Genomic DNA, 19,601 nt, shown 5'->3' with positions numbered 1-19,601 from the left:
ACAATGGGCATTTCGACTTCCCCTACGGTGATCTTCTGGTCTGGGAAGAAAGTCCCGGCTTGCAGCTTCCTGAACAGGCCTGTGTTCCAAAAGATGCATGCATCATGCACCTTTCCAGACCAGCCTGCATTAATGTCCATGACACACCCACGGTGATCCACAAGTGCCTGGAGAACCATCGGAAAATACCCCTTCCGATTTATGTACTCAGAGGCTAGGTGATCTGGTGCCAGAATTGGAAAATGCATCCCATCTATCACCCTCCTCAGTTAGGGAAACCCATTTGTGCAAAGCCCGCCACAATGTCACACACATTGCCCAGAGTCTTGGTTCTTCTAAGCAGGATGCGATTAATGGCCCTACACACTTGCATCAACATGATTCCAACAGTTGACTTTCCCACACCGAACTGGTTAGCGACAGATCAGTAGCTGTCTGGAGTTGCCAGCTTCCAGACTGCAATAGCCACGCACTTGTCTACCAGCAGAGCAGCTCTCAATCTCGTGTCCTTCCGCTGCAGGGTGGGGACAAGCTCAGCACACAGTCCCATGAAAGTGGTTTTCCTCATCCGAAAGTTCTGCAGCCACTGCTCGTCATCCCAGACTTGCATCTCAGTGCTTGTTTCCTGAGCCCAAAAGTGGCGTTCCACTGTGGTGAGCATGTCTGTGAATGCTACAAGCAATCTCGTGTCATATGTATTATGCATGTCGACATCGGACTCCTCACTGTCACTTTGTAGCTTAAGGAATAACTCAACTGCAATTTGTAACGTGCTGGTGAGACCCATCAGCATATTCCTCACAAGTTCGAGATCCATTCCCACAAACCAAAAGGGAAGACAGAGTGTGCAGTACAAAAATGGTTGAAAGATGGCGCCAAATGTGGACAGAAGCACAGAGATTGCTGGGATGCAAAGCACTGCATCACAGGGCATTGGGACAGGACCCAGGATGCCCCGTGCCTCCCCTCCCCCTTCCCACAAGCCACAGCACCAGAATGGGAAGAGGTGCTCTGTAGGAAAGCTGCCCATAATGCACCGCTCCCAATGCTGCTGCAAGTGCCACAAATGTGGCCGCGCCACTGTGCTTGCAGCTGATAGTGTGAACACACGGTAGTGCTTTTCCTGCAGAGGTCTCTGAGGGCTGGTTTAACTCCTGGCACTCTACATCTGCAAGTGTAGCCATGGCCAAAGTGTTCCAAAATTTAACGTGTACTAATACCATTTGGATAAGACTGTGTTAGTGGATTTAAGTACTGTGTTAGTCTGAACTGTTTGTTTTAGTTCTAGTGTGGATGCACACTAGCTGAAACCGTTCTAGTCTTTTCACTAATATCTCAGTGCACTGGTAGCTTTTTAAAAATCTTCTAGAATATATTACTTCTGGAAGTTGCGCTGCAATAACTATCCAGAGAGCAATGGTTTAGGTGAGTGCTTGGGCCATACCTGCAAAGGTTCTTAACATAACTCAGAATGGTTAGTATGGATACACTTAACCATTTGCTTAACCTGGTTAAATACAAACAGTTCAATTTAACGAATCCAGTTTTCTAGCACAGACAAAAGTTCAGTGTCCATGTTATACGATCTTATTGTAAATAAGTAGATAGAGTTGTTAAGTAGACCAAACACATTCATGTGATGACGTTGCTGATAGCAGGGACTGTTTGATATTAGACCAACAGTTATGATGGAATCTGTCACCATGTGACTGGCAGTTATCCATTGCATATCGTGTGAAGTGGTGGTACTTTAAAAATACTGTAAAGTGGTATATAAGAACTGGAGAAATATGAAATCTAGAACTTGATTCCTGCAAAAGTATTTCAGTTAATTTTTATTATTCTGAATGTTCATTAAATGAGAGAACATTTTAATGACTTAGAAATGCCATAGGATATCTAAATCCTCTAAGGCAGTAACACTGTTGTCTTGGAATATAATTATTTAAGTCAGAACTATGTTGTTTTTGTCTCCAGGGATGAGCATCTACATATTAAAGCTAACAAAATAAGCAACAATATTTTTAACAACAAGCAGGAGCAGCATGAAAAGTCAAGTGTATTAAACTGACTGAAATTCAATTTGAACTGTAAGTGAAATGGTAAATTTTTAATTATTTCTCACAAATGAAAACTGGGTTGGACAAAGACTTACTCCCGAGGGAATTCTGCACCAAAAAATAAAAATTTTGAGCACAGTATTTTAAAATTCTGCAAGTTTTATTTGTCAATAAATAAATGCTGAGGCTCCAGCATGGCAGTGGGGAGCACAGGCCACTGGCTGCACAGAAGTGGGAGATCACCCTGCAACCCCCCTCCCACTCCACCGCGGGGACAGGGACTTTGGCAGGGAGGCTGCACCTAATGCTGACACAGAGCAAGGGCTGGGCCTGACCCAGAAACACCTCAGGGTCCTACCCCTCCATGCCAGGTGCACCAAATTTGGGCAGGCAGGCTCTGCCCAGCAGGATCCAAGAGTGGAGAGACTTAATGAGAGGAGATCCATGTGTGAGGGTTCTGTGTGGGGCAGTCTGGGTGCAGGCAGCTCAATGGGAGATCTGGATGCACAGGGGCTCTTTGTGGGGTTCCAGGTGCAGGGGAATGGGACTCTGCAGAGGGATCTAGGTGAAGTAGTTGGGGCTCAGTGCGGGGGGTCTGGGTGTGGGGGAATGGGGCTCAGCAGAGAGGGTTTGGGTGTGGGGGGCTCAGCTGGGGGTTCTGGGTGCTGGGGAAGTGAGGTGGGAGTCTGGGTGCAGATGGCTCATCAGGGTGGTCCAGGTATAGGGGCAATGGAACTCTGCAGCGGGGTCCAGGTGAAGTGGTTGGGGCTCTGGGGTGGGAATCTGGGTTGGGGGGGATGGGGCTCAGCAGAGAGGGTTTGGGTGTGGGGCGCTCAGCTGGGGAGTCTGGGTGCAGCTGTCTGGATCTTAGTGGGGTGAGGGTCTGGGTACGGGGGGCTCTCACTGGACCTGCTTAATGGGAAGCCCCTGCTGCTGCTGTTGCCAAAGGGATGACAGCTGCAGAGTTAGCAAGCTGGAGCGGCACCTTCCCTCATCTGGGCAGCTCTGTGCTCACACAAATGGGGGTGGGAGAGCAGTGGCACCTCGCCTCTCTTTGGGGGGCAATGTCCTCCCTGTTTCCTCAAACTATGCCCATGGGTGTCCCCAGCCTAGGGTTGTCAGGTGTCCTGTTTTCAACTGGAATGTCTGGTCAAAAAGGGACCCTGGCAGCTCTGGTCAGCACTGGGATGTTAAAAGTCCGGTTGGTGGTGGAGGGATGAAGAGAGGGCCTGCAGCAGCTCTCTCTGTGGAGCTCAGGGGCGATGTGAGCCCCGGCGGGCAGGGGGTGGATCCCAGTGGAGGGGCTTGGAAAGGCATTCAGCTGCAGGCTGGGGCCAGCAGGGTTAACCCTGGGCAACAGCTGCTGCAGTGGCTGGGGGCTTCCTGCGGAGCTGGCATTGTGGCCTCTAGGAAGTGCATTCAGTCCTCCCTCCCCCCCACTCCCCGCCCAGCCTGCTGCTCCCTGGCTGGTGGGAGCAGAAAGAGAAGCCGGCCCAGCTCCTCCCAGACTGCATACAGCCCATGTCAAGGGAGGGGGCCAGGGTAGGCTCATCTCGGGACCATGCGACCAGCAGGTAAGGGGCTGTGGGGTTGTCAGTCTCCTCCCAGGGATGAATGGGCTGTGTGGAAGCATGAGGCTAAAGTTAGGCTGCTGTCGCCAGGAACGGGTCTGAGCAGAGTCAAGCAGCAGCTGGGCGCAGAGGCCCCAGCCAACGACCAGGCTGGGGAGGAAGAAGGAGAAAGGCTGGGCGTCACTGCAAATGGTGGGAGGAGGAGGAGGAGGAGGTCTGCAGCAGCTCTCTCCCTGGTGCCAGGGCTGGCTTTAGGCTTATTCCACCAATTCCCCCGAATCGGGCCCCGCGCCTAAGAGGGCCCCATGTCCAGTGAGAATCCCTTCCCTGGCTAGAGGCGCCTTTTTAATTTTTACTCACCTGGCGGCGCTCCAGGTCTTCGGCGGCAGGTCCTTCGCTTGCTCTGGGTCTTCAGCGGCACTTCGGCGGCGGGTCCTTCAGTGCCACCGAAGACCTGGAGAGATTGAAGGACCCGCCGCCGAAGTGCCATCAAAGACTCAGAGCACCGCCTGGTGAGTACAAACCCCACGTGTTTTATTTACATGTTTGTTTGTTTTTTTAAGTCATCCCTGCCGGGGCCCCGCCGAAACTGTTTGAATTGGGCCCCGCACTTCCTAAAGCCGGCCCTGCCTAGTGCTGCTGTGATTTGGGCTACACTGGGGGCACAGTGAGTCAGTGCAGCAGTGGGCTATATGTGTGTGTGTGTTATTTGCCGGGAAGTCTCTCCCTCTCCCCCCACCCCTTGCATTCCAGAGAACCAGAAAAACTTTTTTCCTCAGTGTGCTGGCATAGCCATGTGTCCAAGATTCATGGCAGATAGAGCAGCCTCTGAGCAGGGGGGGGGTGGGGGAGAGCGAGTGATGAAGCGGGGGGATGGAGTGAGCAAGGGCAGGGCCTTGGAGAATGGGTGGGGGTGGGGCAAGGGTGTTTGGTTTTCTGCAATTAGAAAGTTGGCAAACCTAAGTCCCACCCCATTGTGCAATTATTTACCTCTCTGCTGGCTGCTCCAGGCACTGGAAATGACGCACCCTGCTGAAGAGGGGCTCATGACCGCTCTTGCAGCTTCCCTTTGTTTCCCCTTTTTCTGTGGGTAAGCAAAGAAATCTGTTAGGGACATGAATTCTGCATGAACAAAGTGGTGCAGAATTTCCCCAGGAGTAAGACTTCTGCACCAGCCATTTTGCTCAAGCGCCAAGAGAACTTAATTTGATTGAATCTCTAATGATGCTTAGATTTTTAAAACTATACAAAAAAGGGCAAAAACTCCCTTAGTGACAGCACCCATCCAAAAGAAGGTGAAACAGGTGAGAACCGAACTCAGACAAAGACAGAAGAAAGGATATCCAAAGTGGATGGACAGAGAAGGAAGATCGGGAACAGCACACACAAAACAGTGCAGAAGAAGGGTCAACAGGATCTATAATAGGAAAGAAAAAGTGGAGTGAAGCCAGGAAGGGGAAAGAAGGTATAATGAAGAATAGTAGACAGAATAAGTTATATCATTAAGGTGTACTAAACATTAAAAATGCTACAGTTAAACATCATGTATAATAAACAGTAAAAAAAAAACTTACTCATTTAAATTGCATGGCAATGGATTTTTTGAGAGGCAGGGGTGGCTGTTGGTGATATGATTTTTGCAAGGGCTGCAGCACAGGTGGTATTTTCCTGATCTCTGCATACATATTGGTGTTTCAATAGACTTTAGAGAATGTGCCTGTCAAGCTGTGTGGAGTGGCTCATGGCTGTGAGTGTCAACTCCAGGGCAAACTGTTACAAATCTGGGTTGTGTGTTTTATAATTAGATTTCACCAACCAACTATCAAGTATGAACTCCTCAAGAAATACTTGGAGTCACAGACAGTCCCCTTTGGTACTCGGGTTTATCGTGCCACCCAGGCAAACTTGCCTTTGTGATAGATAGTCCCTTACACCAAAAATCACAACAATATTCAGGTTACTCCCACTCCCAAAAGGACCAGTTCTTTACCCCAGTCAATTGTACCTCAAATCTCTCACCACAGACAACACTTGTAGCCAACCCTATATTAAACTATCTGAAGATTTAATCACTAAGAAATTAGAGTTATTTACAAGGTTAAAGCAGGAAAATATACACACACAAATGAGTTACAGTCTTAGGGTACGTCTACACTACAAGACTATTTCGAATCTACTTAATTCGAATTTGTGGAATCGACCTTATGAAGTCGAATTTGTGTATCCACACTAAATACACTAATTCGACTGTCTGAGTCCACAGTAACAGGGCCAGCGTCGACTTTGGAAGCGGTGCACTGTGGGAAGCTATCCCACAGTTCCCGCACTCCCCGCTGCCCATTGGAATGCTGGGTAGAGCCCCCAATGCCTGCTGGGGGAAAAAATGTGTCGAGGGTGGTTTTGGGTAACTGTCATCATTGAACCGTCAATCATGCCCTCCCTCCCTCCCTGAAAGCGCCTGTGGGCAATCTGTTCGTGCACTTTTCTGCTCAGTGACAGCGCGGGCGCCACAGCACTTTGAGCACGGATCCCGCTGCAGTTATGGCCGTTGTCAACTCCTCGCACCTTATCGTCCACCTCTTCCACAGTCAGCTGCTGAGAAATAGGGCTACTTTTCAATGGTGCTGCGAGCACTGGTGGACCATGGGGGACGTTTTACCAACATCAACGTCGGGTGGCCAGGCAAAGTTCATGACGTGCTTGTTTTCAGGAACTCTGGTCTGTTTAGATGCCTGCAGGAAGGTAGTTTCTTCCCGGACCACAAAATAAGTCTTGGGGATGTGCAGATGCCTATAGTGATCGTCGGGGACCCAGCCTACCCGCTAATGCCCTGGCTCATGAAGCTCTGTGCAGGCGCCTTGCACAGCGACAAGGAACTCTTCAAGTACCAGCGAGCAGTGAGCAGCGTGACCTGTGACTGTTCAGTTTCTTTACAGAGAAGCTGAACCTGCCCCTGTTTCTTTACCAAGTTACTGTTGACTAGCATCTGCAGTTACATACCCCGCCCACCCCGCTTCCCCAACTTCCAACACACGTATAAAAATAAAATACATGTTCCACTGTAACTTTACAAAGGTTTCTTTATTGATGACTTTGCGTTACAGGGTTGAAACTGGGACACGGACTGTGCTGGGTAGGGTGTGCGGTGATGTAAAGACCACCTGTAAACTCGAGGAATGACAGGCTCCTGCTCCCAGAGCGGTCTGCAGTGCCGGACTGGATGTTTCAACGGAGCCTGCCATCCCTCCTTTTTGGGACTCTGTGTGCATGGACTATGTGGCCTTTTGGCGGGGGAGGATGGATACAGATTCCTCTGCTGCGTGGCTCTGTGGTCCAGGACAGGGACAGTTGCATGAGATCTGTAACCCCCCTCCCCCGCTACAAAGTCACATACCCCCCCACCCACACAGAACCTGCAAACCACCTCCCATACCGACCAGGGTGCGTACTGACTGCAGTGTGTGTGTGACCTGCTGCTGATCCTGCCCCCATGTCTGTACCCTGGTAAAGGTGATTGTCCTGTCAAATTACCAACCCCCTTCCCCCCCTTCAAACACAGTCTCCTCTAAAAGAACATGACGGAAAAAGTAATTAACAGAAAAGTATTTTTTATTATCAACTAGACAGTTAGGGGATGAAACTGGGATGGGGGCTTGGGTGAGGCGGGAAGGAAAGGACTTCTCAAAAATTAGGCTATGAGAGCTTTTCGGTACTTGAGCACTCTGCTGGGGTGCAGTGACAGTATACACGGCCTCTGGCGCCCCTCCTTCTGGTTATTTTGGGTGAGGGGGGTATGGGACTTTGTGGCGGGGGAGGGCGGTTGCAGATACACTGCAGGGGGGCTCTGTCCTCCTGCCTGAGGTCCTGCAGAACATGCACAAGGCGCAGGAGCATGTCCGTTTGCTCCCTCATTAGTCCAAGCAGCGTTTGAGTCGCCTGCTTATCTTCCTCACGCCACCTCTCCTCCCGTTCGCTGAGTGAGCGCTGGTACAGAGAGAGGGTCTCCCTCCACTGGCTCTGCTGGTCCGCCTCGTCTCGGGAGCACCCCATAACTTCAGCGAACATCTCGTCCCCTGTCTTTTTCTTTCGCCGCCTAATCTTTGCCAGCCTCTGTGAGGGGGATGCTGTGGTAGGTCTGGAGACAGTCGAAGCTGTGTGATGGGGAAAAGGGAGTGAATTCCTTGCAAAGATAAATTTTGGCGAACAATGAACACAGTGTAGTCTGTCTCTGTGAATTCTGGGTTGAGATCCCAGTGCCTGATGGGGCAAACACCATTTTCGCGGGTGGTTCTGGGTAAATGTCGTCAGTCATCCCTTCCTCCGGGAAAGCTACAGCAGACAATCATTTCAAGCCCGTTTTCCCTGGATTGCCCTGGCAGACGCCACAGCGTGGAAACCATGGAGCCTATTTTGCCTTTTGTGCCTGTCACCGTATGTGTACTAGATGCCGCTGACAGAGGCGGTCCAGCAGCGCTACACAGCAGCATGCTTTTGCTTTTGCATGATAGCAGAGATGGTTACCAGCCATACTGTACCATCTACCATACCATAAATTGGTAATAAGATGGGCATGGTTACCAGTCCTTTTGCACTGCAACATTTGCTGCTGTCATAAGTGCCCCTGGCTGCTCTTAGCCAGGGGCGCAAAAGCCAAAATTGGGAATGACTCCCTGAGTCAATCCCTCCTTTTTGGTATGTAAAAATAGAATCAGTCCTGCCTAGAATATGGGCAAGTGTACTAGAGAATCACTGTATCAGAGAACCAGAGAGCACAGCTGCTCTGTGTCAGATCCTGCATAGATTATGAGCTGAATGCTATTCACAGGGGGTGCTCCTGCAACAACCCCACCTGTTCATTCCATTCTTCCCCAGCCTTCCTGGGCTACCATAGCATTGTCCCCCCACTTGTGTGATGAAGTAATAAAGAATGCAGGAATAAAACACAGTGCCTTGTTAGTGAGAAATGAGTGGAAGGCAGCCTCCAGTTGCTATGATAGTCCAGATAGGACATTAAGGAGTGTGGAGGAGAGGAGCCCAGCATCCTGCTGCTAGTCCAGGGGCAATTGAATCTTTTCTTTACACATGAAGGGTGGGGGCTGATGAAGCTCAGCCCCCTGTTGCTATGATGAGGACGGTTACCAGCCATACTGCACCATCTACCAGGAAAAATTAGGGCCAGGCGCCCTTGATCGACCTCACTGATGCTAGTACGCATGGTTACCAGTCCTTTTGCACTGCCCCATGTGCCAATAGGCTGATGATGACGATGGATATCAGTCTTATTGTACCATCAGCCATCCATAGCGTGGGGGGAGTGAGGATGTCAGTGTTCAGTGCTGCACCATCGCATCTATCTTCAGCATTCAGTAAAGATACGGTAACATGTAAAAGAGTCAACAGAGGATTGTTTTCCCTTTCACTTCTGGGGGTGGGGGGGGGTGCGTAAATTGCCGAGCTATGCCCTGACCCACCGCAGACACTGTGTTTGACCCTAGAAGCATTTGGAGCTCAGCCAAGAATGCAAATGCTTTTCGGAGACAGCAGGAACTGTGGGATACCTTGCGTCCTCAGTCCCCCCTCCCTCCATGAGCGTCCATTTGATTCTTTGGCTTTCCGTTACGCTCGTCACGCAGCAGCGTGCTGAGTCTGTGCTATGCCGTCTGTCCAGAGTTTTTTGAAAAATACTCTGGACCAGGCGTAACATTACAGTAATTCCCCTAATTAGATGCAGGACTCTCTGAGCGAGATCACCCTGAGGACGGTCACTGAAGGAGATAGAGAGCGCATGCTGCGTGAAAGCCAGCACAAACCAGGGCCCTATGCAGCCGTGCTCGGGGAGGCAATGCTCCCTGAGTACCTCATGAAAGCCTCGCACGGAAAAGTGTGCTGCCACGGAGCACCCAATAAGGCAGCTCTCCCCAGGAACCTCCTGCGGAGGCTTTTCGATTACCTCCAGGAGAGCTTCGTGGAGATCTCCCAGGAGTATTTCTGTTCTATCCCCATATATAGAGAGACCTCCTTTTCACATACTTCAGATTCCTGTTATATTAAGAATAAAAGTTTACATGGTTAAAGCACTTACCGAGTGATCCTTCCCCTGATTCAGGATCCGGGTTAATGGCCGGGGAGGGTTGGTAGGGGATCTCCGTGACGGTGATGAAGAGATCCTGGCTGTCGGGGAAACCAGCGTTGTAAGCACTGTCGCCTGCCTTGTCCTCCACAAACCCTTCCTCATCTTCCCCGTCCGCAAACATCGCTGAGGAACTGGCCGTTGACACTGTCCCATCGTCAGAGTCCATGGTCGCTGGTGGGGCAGTGGTGGCAGGCTCCGTAGCGTCCGTTTGCCGCTTTGATTTTTTGGTAGCCTTGTCTGGGGTCCTTGATTTTCACGCGGCGCTGCGTGGCATCCCAGCTGTATCCTCTGTCTCTCATGGCTTTGGAGACCTTCTCGTAGGTCTTTCCATTCCGTTTTTTGGAGCGCAGCTCCGAAAGCACAGACTCCTCGCCCCACACACCGATCAGATCCAAGAGTTCCCGGTCAGTCTATGCTGGGTCCCTCTTTCTATTCAGAGATTACATGAACTCCTCTGCTGGAGAGCTCTGCATCGCTGCCGGTGCTGCTGAGCTCGCCCCGATGTCCAACCACGAAATGAGATTCTAACTGTCCAGACAGGAAAAGGAATTCAAATTTTCCCGGGACTTTTCCTGTGTGGCTGGTCAGAGCATCCAAGCTCGGACTGCTGTCCAGAGCGTCAACAGAGTGGTGCAGTGTGGGATAGCTCCCGGAGCTAGTAAGTTCGATTTGCATCCACACCTAGCCTAATTCGAGATACCCATGTCGAATTTAGCGCTACTCCCCTCGTCGGGGTGGAGTACCGAATTCGAACTAAAGAGCCCTCTAGGTCGAATTAAACGGCTTCCTAGTGTGGACGGTTGAGCAGTTAATTCGAATTAACGCTGCTAAATTCGATTTAAAGTCCTAGTGTAGACCAGGCCTTAGGTTCCAAAAAGTAATAGAAGCTGCTGTAATGTGGAAGCTCTATATGTCCTTTAGGGCTAATCCAAGCTAAACAACTGGACATCTGTTGCTTATGCTTAGGAACCTTTGCCCCTCAGAGCTCAGGCAACATAGGGATAACAATTTCTTCTTGACAAAGATTTTCATTCCATTTTCCCTCAGAATTTGAACTGAAGGGATGAATGCTTGTGCACATCTCTTCTTCATGTGTGTGGGAGGAGCAATCAACAAAGTCTTATTCACTGATGTTCCACAGCGGCTTGTCTGGTGTCTATGGGCCTTCTTTTGTTAAAGAGGAGATGATACCAATTGTGGTAAGCTAGTACAGAGGTCAGAAACCTTTCAGAAGTGATGTACCGAGTCTTCATTTATTCACTCTAATTTAAGGTTTTGCATGCCAGTAATACATTTTAACGTTTTTAGGTATTTTTCTATAAGTCTAATATATAACTAAACTATTGTTGTATGTAAAGTAAATAAGGTTTTTTAAATGTTTAAGAAGCTTCATTTAAAATTAAATTAAAATGCAGATCTTATCAGTTTAGTGTGATCCTTGCTCTTGTTTTTCCTTTCTGAGTTTTCCAATGTCTGGAACTTATTTGGATACTTCAAGCTGCACACAGGGTTATGAGTGATCGGTTGTTAACTGGCTTCGAGAGGGACAGAGGACAGATTTCATGTGTGAAAATACCTGTTCATACAGGTATGTGGATCCAAATGCTGAAAGCATTGCAAACGCAATTTTCTTCAAACAGTTAAATTTCACTGGCAGGGACGTCCAGCAGATCAGAATAGAGGCCCCATGATCTCTCTTGGTAGCTTCAAGTGCAGTCCGCAGATCTCCAAACTTTGATGCCCACAATTCTGAGCTTTTTAACTGAATGAGCTGCATTTCGAAATCTTCAACATCCATCCACTGAAATACAGACAAATCCAAGTCTCTTTCGTTGAACTTTTCAGATTTAATTAAAATGCATTGGGCCAAATCACTGGAAATCTTGAAATCTGTCAGAAAATTCTGATTCCAGTTCTTGTATGTACATTCCAATCTCATCGACATTGACAGTGCAAAGTGTTGATAGCTCTTTCATTTGGTGGAAGTAGCGGAAAGTCGAAGTTCGAATATTCCAAGAAAAAACTGCTAGTTTTACAACAAATGCCTTCCAGGCTTCATAAAGATCCAGAACTGTTTGCTCTGCACCCTGGAGACAGAGGTTGAGTTTGTTTAGGTGAGAGGTGATGTCAGTTAGAAACGTGAGCTTACACATACATTTGTCATTGTAGCAGTGTCCCTGCTGGGCCCACCTGGCTCCTGCCCCCACTGGGCTGAGAAAGTCACTCAGAGTCCTTTGTTGCAATGCTCACCTGGTGCTTTATTTTACAAGTAGTGTTCCCACCACCATTTCACCACAATATACACAGTCCCTTTCTGCTTGTCTACCAGCAGGAGAGAGGGGACAAGCTACTTCTCCCTTAGTGCTGCTTCCCCTCTTCCCAGCTCCTCCCAGCTTCCTTCCCCTGGGGCTTTTATCTACCCCCAGCCTGATGAGGCAGCAGCTGTTCCAGCTTCCCCAATCAGGGCCAGGTGATCTACCCAGCTCCAATTCACCTCCCTTAATTGGAGCTGGAGTGACAGAGGGTTGGCTAAGCAGCTTTCTGCTTAGCACCCTGTCACAGTCATCATCCAGTTCCAGGTGGTTTGTCCTTTTTCCAACAAAAAGGCCTTGATTGCATCAAAACAGTTTACAAAGCCCACTAAAACCTTGCCACGACTTAGCCACTGAATGTTGCTATGAAGTGGAATGTCATTATAAGCACTATCCATCTCTTCTAGCAGTGCTTGAAACTGTCTGTGAATCAAAGCAGATTGAGCAACAAGGAAATTCACAATTCGCACCACTGTATTCATCACATTATTAAGCTCTGAATTAGACATTTTAGCACATAGGTTTTCTTGATGGTTGATACAGTGAAATTTGACTGTCAGGCGGCCAATCTGAACTTCAAGTAATTTTACAAATCCCTTCTGTTTTCCGACCATGGTAGGAGCACCATCTGTTGTCACACAAAATATTTTTCTGATGTCAACTCCTCCTTCTTCAAAATGGTTTACAAAACTTTCCACTATATCTTCCACCTTTGTTGTGCCATTTGGGGGTTTTAGGCAACAAAGTTCCTCTTGGATTTAATCAGAAGCACAATATCTTGAAACAACTGCCAAACGTGGAACATTTATATCCACACTCTCATCAACTGCAACGCTAAACACTGCTGTGTCTTTTAATGCAGTCGTCTGCTTTTTGTTAATGTTTTCTGCCATTTCACTTACGCATCTCTCAACTGTTCTGGCAGAGACAGGCAGTTCTTTTATTCTAGATAAAGATATGATCCTATGTGGCAAATCATTGAACAAAACCTCCGAACTGCTGAAAAAAACTTCTTTTATATATTCCCCATCTGTAACCGGCTTTCTGTTTTTTGCAATGCACTGTACAATCTTGTATCTTCCTTCTTTGGCTTGTTTTTTACTTACACTTAAGCTTTTAAAAACACTGCTTTGCTTCTCATATCCTGCTACTGCCTTTTTGATTGATTCAGTCTTGTCTGCTTCGTCAAGAAAGGTTTTCTTGTGCTTCGTTTGAAAATGTCATCGAACACTTGATGTGCGACAAACAACACTTTCACAACAGAAAGCACAAACAGCACAGTCCTTTGAATAAATCCAAATGTGTCTGTCCAAAAAGGCTGAAATTAATGGACATCTAACTTTGCTTTCTTAGGAGCTGACATTTTGTCAAATGTATCCCTCAACTTACAGTGGGAAAAAAAATCGTGGCAGATGGTACGCACAATGTCAAACGCAGTGCGCTATTCCACATGGCGTGACAGTGATGTAAGCAGCAAATCAGGACTTTAAAATATCCCAGTACAGTGGCGCTGGAACAATTGTTAAGGTGGGAGTGCTGAGCTGCGCCCCCTCTTGCCTCTGTCTGCACCCCTCACTGCCCCAGGCTGGGGCCAGTGGGCCACAGCTGGGGGCAGCTGCAGAGCCCCGGGCCAGCGGTCAGGACCGCAGGCCGGCAGCAGAGCCCCCTCGACCGGTGGCTAGGACCCAGGGATGGTGAGTGCCACTGAAAATCAGCTCGTATGCCGTCTTTGGCATGCATGCCATAGGTTGCCTACCACTGAGCTAGTGTTTCATACTTGGTAATGCCTCTCTCCTAGGGTTGCCAACTTTCTAATGGCACAAAACCAAACACCTCTGCCCTGTGGCCCTGCCCTGCCCTGCCCCTTCTCAGAGGCCCTCCCCTCACTTGCTCCATCCTCCCTCCCTCCATCGCTTGCTCTGCCCCACCCTCACTCACTTTCACTGAGCTGTGGTAAGGGGTTGGGGTGAAGGCTCTGACTGGGGGTGTGGTCTCTAGGGTGGGGTCAGGTATGAGGGGTTCAGGGTGCAACAGAGGGCTCCAGGCTGGGGCAGGGGGTTGGGGTGTGGGGGGTGAGGACTAGGGCTGGGGGTGCAGGCTCTGGGATGGGCCAGAGCGAGGAGTTTGGGGTGCAGGATGGGGCTCTGGGCTACGGCTGAGGGGTTTGGAGCACAGGTGGGTGCGGGCTCCATCTGGGAGTGTGGGCTCTGGGGTGGAGCCCGGGATGAGGGGTTTAGGGAGAAGGAGGGGTCTCTGGGGTGAGGCAGGGGATTGGGTTGAGGGCAGGGGAGGGCTCCAGCTAGGAGCTCTGGGGGTGGGGCTGGGGATGAAGGGTTTGGGGTGCAGGAGAAGGCTCCAGGTTGGGGCAGGGTGTTGGGATGCAGAGGGCTATGAGGGCTCTGGCTGGGGGTGCAGGCTCTGGGGTGGGGCCAGGGATGATGGATTTGGAGTATAGGAGATGGCTCAGGGCTGGGACAGGAGGTTGGGGTTTGTGGGGGGTGCGGAGTCGCAGCAGCGCTTACTGCAACTCCCAGGAAACGGCCACCAGGTACCGGTGGTCCCTAGATGCAGAGCAGCCAGGGAGGTTCCACGTGCTGCCCTTGCACCCACAGGCGCTGTCCCCATAGCTCCCATTGGTCGCAGTTCCCGGCCAATGGGAGCTGCGGAGCTGGCACTGGGGTGGGGACAGTGCGCAGAGCCTCCCTGGCTGCCCATGCACCTAGGGGCCGCAAGGACCTGGTGGCTGCTTCTGGGAGCCGCACAGAGCCAGGGCAGGCAGCAAGCCTGCCTTAGCCCCAGGCCCCTGCTGTGCCACCAACTAGACTTTTAACGGAACCCATACGCCTGGCAACCCTATTCTCTCCTGATTGTGAGGTTTACAGTTTTAGAGCAAACACTTCTATAGTTACAGAGCAAACACTTAAATACTAGCTTATAACATAGGGTACAGATGTGATAAATAAGTAATACATGCAGCAACCTACAAGCATTTCATAAAGTCTGCAGACATTTTTATAAATCTAATACCTCTTTTAACAATACTAACACATAGGTGAGCCAAACTGGTTTCAAGGTACACATTTGTCAGTGTTCAATGAAGCCTACAGGCCTTGGCATGAGCTGGCACTTGGTCTGGCCCAGGGAACAAGAAGACGCGGCTGTTTGTTTATGAGAGACAGAAAACAAAAAACTTATTCTAGAAAATGGCAATATATTCAACTCATGTTGTTCTTCTTCATTTAAACTTAGTATCGTCTGAAAGAAAAGATATTTTAAAGCCGTTGAGGATGATAGAAGTTCTTTTCTCAAAGCTGCAATACATAGGTGCTAATGCAATTTTTAAAAGAATGTATCTAAAAGTAATATAGTCAAGACAAACATTTAAAAAGAAAATATAGCAAAAGAGGAAATAGCTGCAAGAAAATGTATCAGAGTAAATGAGAAGCACATTCCTATGGCATTAAATAAGTCAGATAAGGTGTTAAGTATCAGGGATTAACATCCTATACACATAATAAAATACAAGTCAGCAAGTCATTAGGCAGAGATAACAGTTCCTACTAGGCTAGATATTGACTTCAGTGGGAGTTGAGGCATCTCAGCACCTTGTAGGATCGAACTCTTTGGGTATGTCTACACTATGGGATTATTCCGATTTTACAGAAACCGGTTGTTTAAAACAGATTGTATAAAGTCGAGTGCATGCGGCCACACTAAGCACAGTAATTCGGCGGTGTGCGTCCATGTACCGAGGCTAGCATCGATTTCCGGAGCGTTGCACTTTGGGTAGCTATCCCATAGTTATCCCATATTTCCCACAGTCTCCCCCGCCCATTGGAATTCTGGGTTGAGATCCCAGTGCCTGATGGGGCAAAAACCATTGTCGCTGGTGCTTCTGGGTACAGCCTCACCCCTCCCTCCGTGAAAGCAGCGGCAGACAACCGTTTCGCGCCTTTTTTCCTGGGTGAACTGTGCAGACGCCATACCATGGCAAGCATGGACCCTGCTGAGCTCAAGACAGCAATCATGGACATTTTAAAGACCTCGCGCATTCTCGTGCAGTCTATGCTGAACTGGGACCTGCAAAGCCAGGCGAGGAAGAGGCGGCTATGGCAGAGCGGCGACGAGAGTGATGAGGACATGGACACAGAATTCTCTCAAACTGCGGGCCCCGGCGCGTTGGAGATCCTGCTGGTAATGGGGCAGGTTCTAGCCATGGAACGCCGATTTTGGGCCCGGGAAACAAGCACAGACTGGTGGGACCACATAGTATTGCAGGTGTGGGACGATTCCCAGTGACTGCGAAACTTTCGCATGCATAAGGGCACTTCCATGAAACTTTGTGACTTGCTTTCCCCTGCCCTGAAACGCCAGAATACCAAGATGAGAGCAGCCCTCACAGTTGAGGAGTGAGTGGCAATAGCCCTGTGGAAGCTTGCAATGCCAGACAGCTACCGGTCAGTCGGGAATCAATTTGGAGTGGGCAAATCTACTGTAGGGGCTGCTGCGATGCAAGAAGCCAAAGCAATCATTAAGCTGCTGCTACGAAAGGTTGTGACTCTGGGAAATGTGCAGGTCATAGTGGATGGCTTTGCTGCAATGGGATTCCCTAACTGTGGTGGGGCTATAGATGGAACCCATATCCCTATCTTGGCACCGGAGCACCAGGGCACCCACTACATAAACCACAAGGGGTACTTTTCAATGGTGCTGCAAGCACTGGTGGATCATAAGAGACGTTTCACTAACATCCACATGGGATGGCCGGGAAGGGTTCATGATGCTCACGTCTTCAGGAACACTACTCTGTTTAAACGGCTGCAGCAAGGGAATTACTTTCCAGACCAGAAAATAACAGTTGGGGATGTTGAAATGCCTGTAGTTATCCTAGGGGACCCAGCCTACCCCTTGATGCCATGGCTCATGAAGCCATACACAGGCACCCTGGACAGTAGTCAGGAGTTGTTCAACTACAGGCTGAGCAAGTGCAGAATGGTGGTAGAATGTGCATTTGGCCGTTTAAAGGCACGCTGGCGCACATTACTGACTCGCTCAGACCTCAGCCAAACCAATGTCCCCATTGTTATTGCTACTTGCTGTGTGCTCCACAATCTCTGTGAGAGTAAGGGGGAGACCATTATGGCGGGGTGGGAGGCTGAGGCAAATCACCTGGCCGCTGATTACGCGCAGCCAGACACCAGGGCGATTAGAAGAGCACATCAGGAAGTGGTGCGCATTATCGAGAAGCTTTGAAAACCAGTTTCATCACTGGCCAGGGTACAGTGTGACTGTTGTGTTTGTTTCTCCTTGATGAAACCCACCACCCCTTGATTGACTCATTCCCTGTAAGCCAGCCCCCCTTCGAACACAGCTTGCTTTCTAAGGAAATAAAGTCACTCTCGTTTAAAAATCATGTATTCTTTATTAATTAATTATAAAAAGAGGGAGAGAACTGACAAGGTAGCCCAGGTGGGGTTTGGGAAGAGGATAGGAGGGAAGCAAAAGGCCACTAAAAAAATTTCATAATAATGACAGCCTTTTGGTTGGGCTGGCCACCGGGGTGGAGTGGGCGGGTGCACAGAGCCTCCACCCATGCATTCGTACTCGTCTAATGGGTGAGGAAGCTAAGGAACATGGTGAGGGGGGAGGGTGGTTATATAGGGGCTGCAGCGGCACTCTAAGATCCTGCTGCTGTTCCTGAAGCTCCACCATACGCCAGAGCATGTCAGTTTGATCACGCAGCAGCCCCAGCGTTGCATCCCGCCACCGCTGATCTTCCTGCCGCCACCTCTCATCTCGAGCATCTCTCCTCTCATCTTGAGCGTCTCTCCTCTCCTTACGTTCGTCCCTCCTGTCCTCACGGTCACGGGCATCTTTCCTGTACTTTGATACCACGTCCTTCCACTCATTCAGATGAGCTCTTTCATTGCGGGTCACTTCCATGATTTCCGAGAACATTTCGTCTCGCGTCTTTTTTTTCCGCCGCCTTATCTGAGATAGCCTTCGGGATGGAGTAGGGAGGCTTGAAAAATTTGCAGTTGCATGAGGGAGGGAAAAAAGGGAGAGAAGTATTTAAAAAGATACATTTTACAGAACAATGGTTATACTCTTTCACGGTGAACAACACTATTCACCTTACATAGCACATATGATTTCACTACAAGGTCGCATTTTGCATCTTAATATTGAGTGCCTGCAGCTCTGGTGTTAGAGATCTCACAGACGCAGGTCCGGGCAGCAGAATTCGGCTTGCATGCGGCCATGGTAAGCCATTGTCTTTCGTCTTCTGCAGCCTTCATATATACAGCGTCCTCCTTTCCCAAATAGCAAGCAAAGCCCATTGAGTGCCGCTTCTTTCCTGTTAACGTGCAGCAGCAGAAACCACCCCACCATCCAATTCTCTGGGATGATTGCTTTACCCCTCCCCCACCACGTGGATGGTAGCAGGGAAGATCCCTGCTAGCCAAACGCGAAAAAGCTCAGCGCCAATCAACCCCCCCTTCCCTCTGTTTGGCTACCTGCAGGAAAGGATTTCTTTTAAGCCACAGTCAAACAGCCCAGTAGGAATGGCCATCTCTGTCCCCTTAATTAAATTCCTGAATTTCTACCAGGTTACCATGAATGATATCACTCTCCTGAGGATAACACAGCGAGATAAAGAACAGATGTTGCTTGAATGCCAGCAATCACCGGGACCATACGCAGCTAGGCTTTGTCATGCAATGATACCAGATTACTTGCTACATGCATGGCGTGGTCAAGTGTCCTACCATGGAGGACGGAATAAGGCTGCCCTGCCCAGAAACCTTCTGCAAAGGCTTTTGGAGTACCTCCAGGAGAGCTTCATGGAGATGTCCCTGGAGAATTTCCGCTCCATCCCCAGACATGTTAACAGACTTTTCCAATAACTGTACTGGCCACGAAGGCATCCCAAGTCCTCAGGGCAAATTAATCATTAAAAAACACTTGCTTTTAAACCATGTTTTACATTTACAAAGGTACACTCACCAGAGGTCCCTTCCATGGCTTCATTGTCTGGGATAGTGGCTTGGGAGGGCTGGGAGGGTAATTCCGTCAGGGTGAGAAAAAGATCCTGGCTGTTGAGGAGAACGAAGTGCTGTGTGCTTTCTGCAAGCTTGTCCTCCTCTTCCTCCTCCTCATCGTCCCCAGAATCCTCAGGCATGGTTAAGATTACTCCCACCTCGCAATCCACGGACAGGGGTGGGGTAGTGGTGGCGGACCCCCCTAGAATTGCATGCAGCTCAGCGTAGAAGTGGCATGTTTTCGGTCCTACCCCGGACCTTCTGTTTGCTTCTTTGGTTTTCTGGTAGGCTTGTCTGAGCTCCTTAACTTTCACACGGCACTGTACTGAGTCCCTGGTGTGGCCTCTCTGCATCATGGCCTTGGAAATTTTTTCAAATCTTTTTTCATTTTGTCTTTTGGAACGGAGTTCTGTTAGCACAGAATCCTCTCCCCATACAGCGATCAGATCCAGTACCTCCCATGCAGTCCATGCGGGAACTCT

General features: G+C 49.3%; 2 protein-coding genes across 3 annotated transcripts in view; one reads left to right on the top strand and one right to left on the bottom strand.

Annotated features, from left to right (window-relative positions):
- The window catches only part of SPCS3 (signal peptidase complex subunit 3), a 107,053-nt gene that overhangs the window by 13,099 nt on the left and 74,353 nt on the right, over positions 1–19,601 (bottom strand). Inside the window, exons 3-4 of one of the 2 annotated variants that reach the window (XM_045018386.1) lie at positions 4,622–4,715; positions 2,299–3,781 (exon numbers count right to left, since the gene is read on the bottom strand). In XM_045018386.1, the coding sequence (XP_044874321.1) occupies positions 3,211–3,781; positions 4,622–4,715 (665 nt within the window). In that variant the 3' untranslated portion in view covers positions 2,299–3,210. Of the gene's footprint in view, positions 1–2,298; positions 3,782–4,621; positions 4,716–19,601 lie in introns of those variants that run through there. The other variant, XM_045018387.1, reaches the window with a different exon arrangement.
- Positions 3,542–19,601, top strand: part of ASB5 (ankyrin repeat and SOCS box containing 5) — a 78,910-nt gene continuing 62,850 nt past the window's right edge. Inside the window, exon 1 of the mRNA XM_045018378.1 lies at positions 3,542–3,634. Within this exon, the coding sequence (XP_044874313.1) occupies positions 3,622–3,634 (13 nt within the window). The 5' untranslated portion in view covers positions 3,542–3,621. The remainder of the gene's footprint in view (positions 3,635–19,601) is intronic.

The sequence above is a fragment of the Mauremys mutica genome, chromosome 5, assembly GCF_020497125.1.
Source record: "Mauremys mutica isolate MM-2020 ecotype Southern chromosome 5, ASM2049712v1, whole genome shotgun sequence".
Taxonomy (NCBI): domain Eukaryota; kingdom Metazoa; phylum Chordata; order Testudines; family Geoemydidae; genus Mauremys; species Mauremys mutica.
Note: the sequence above shows the minus strand (reverse complement) of the source record. Positions and strands in the feature narration are given on the sequence as shown.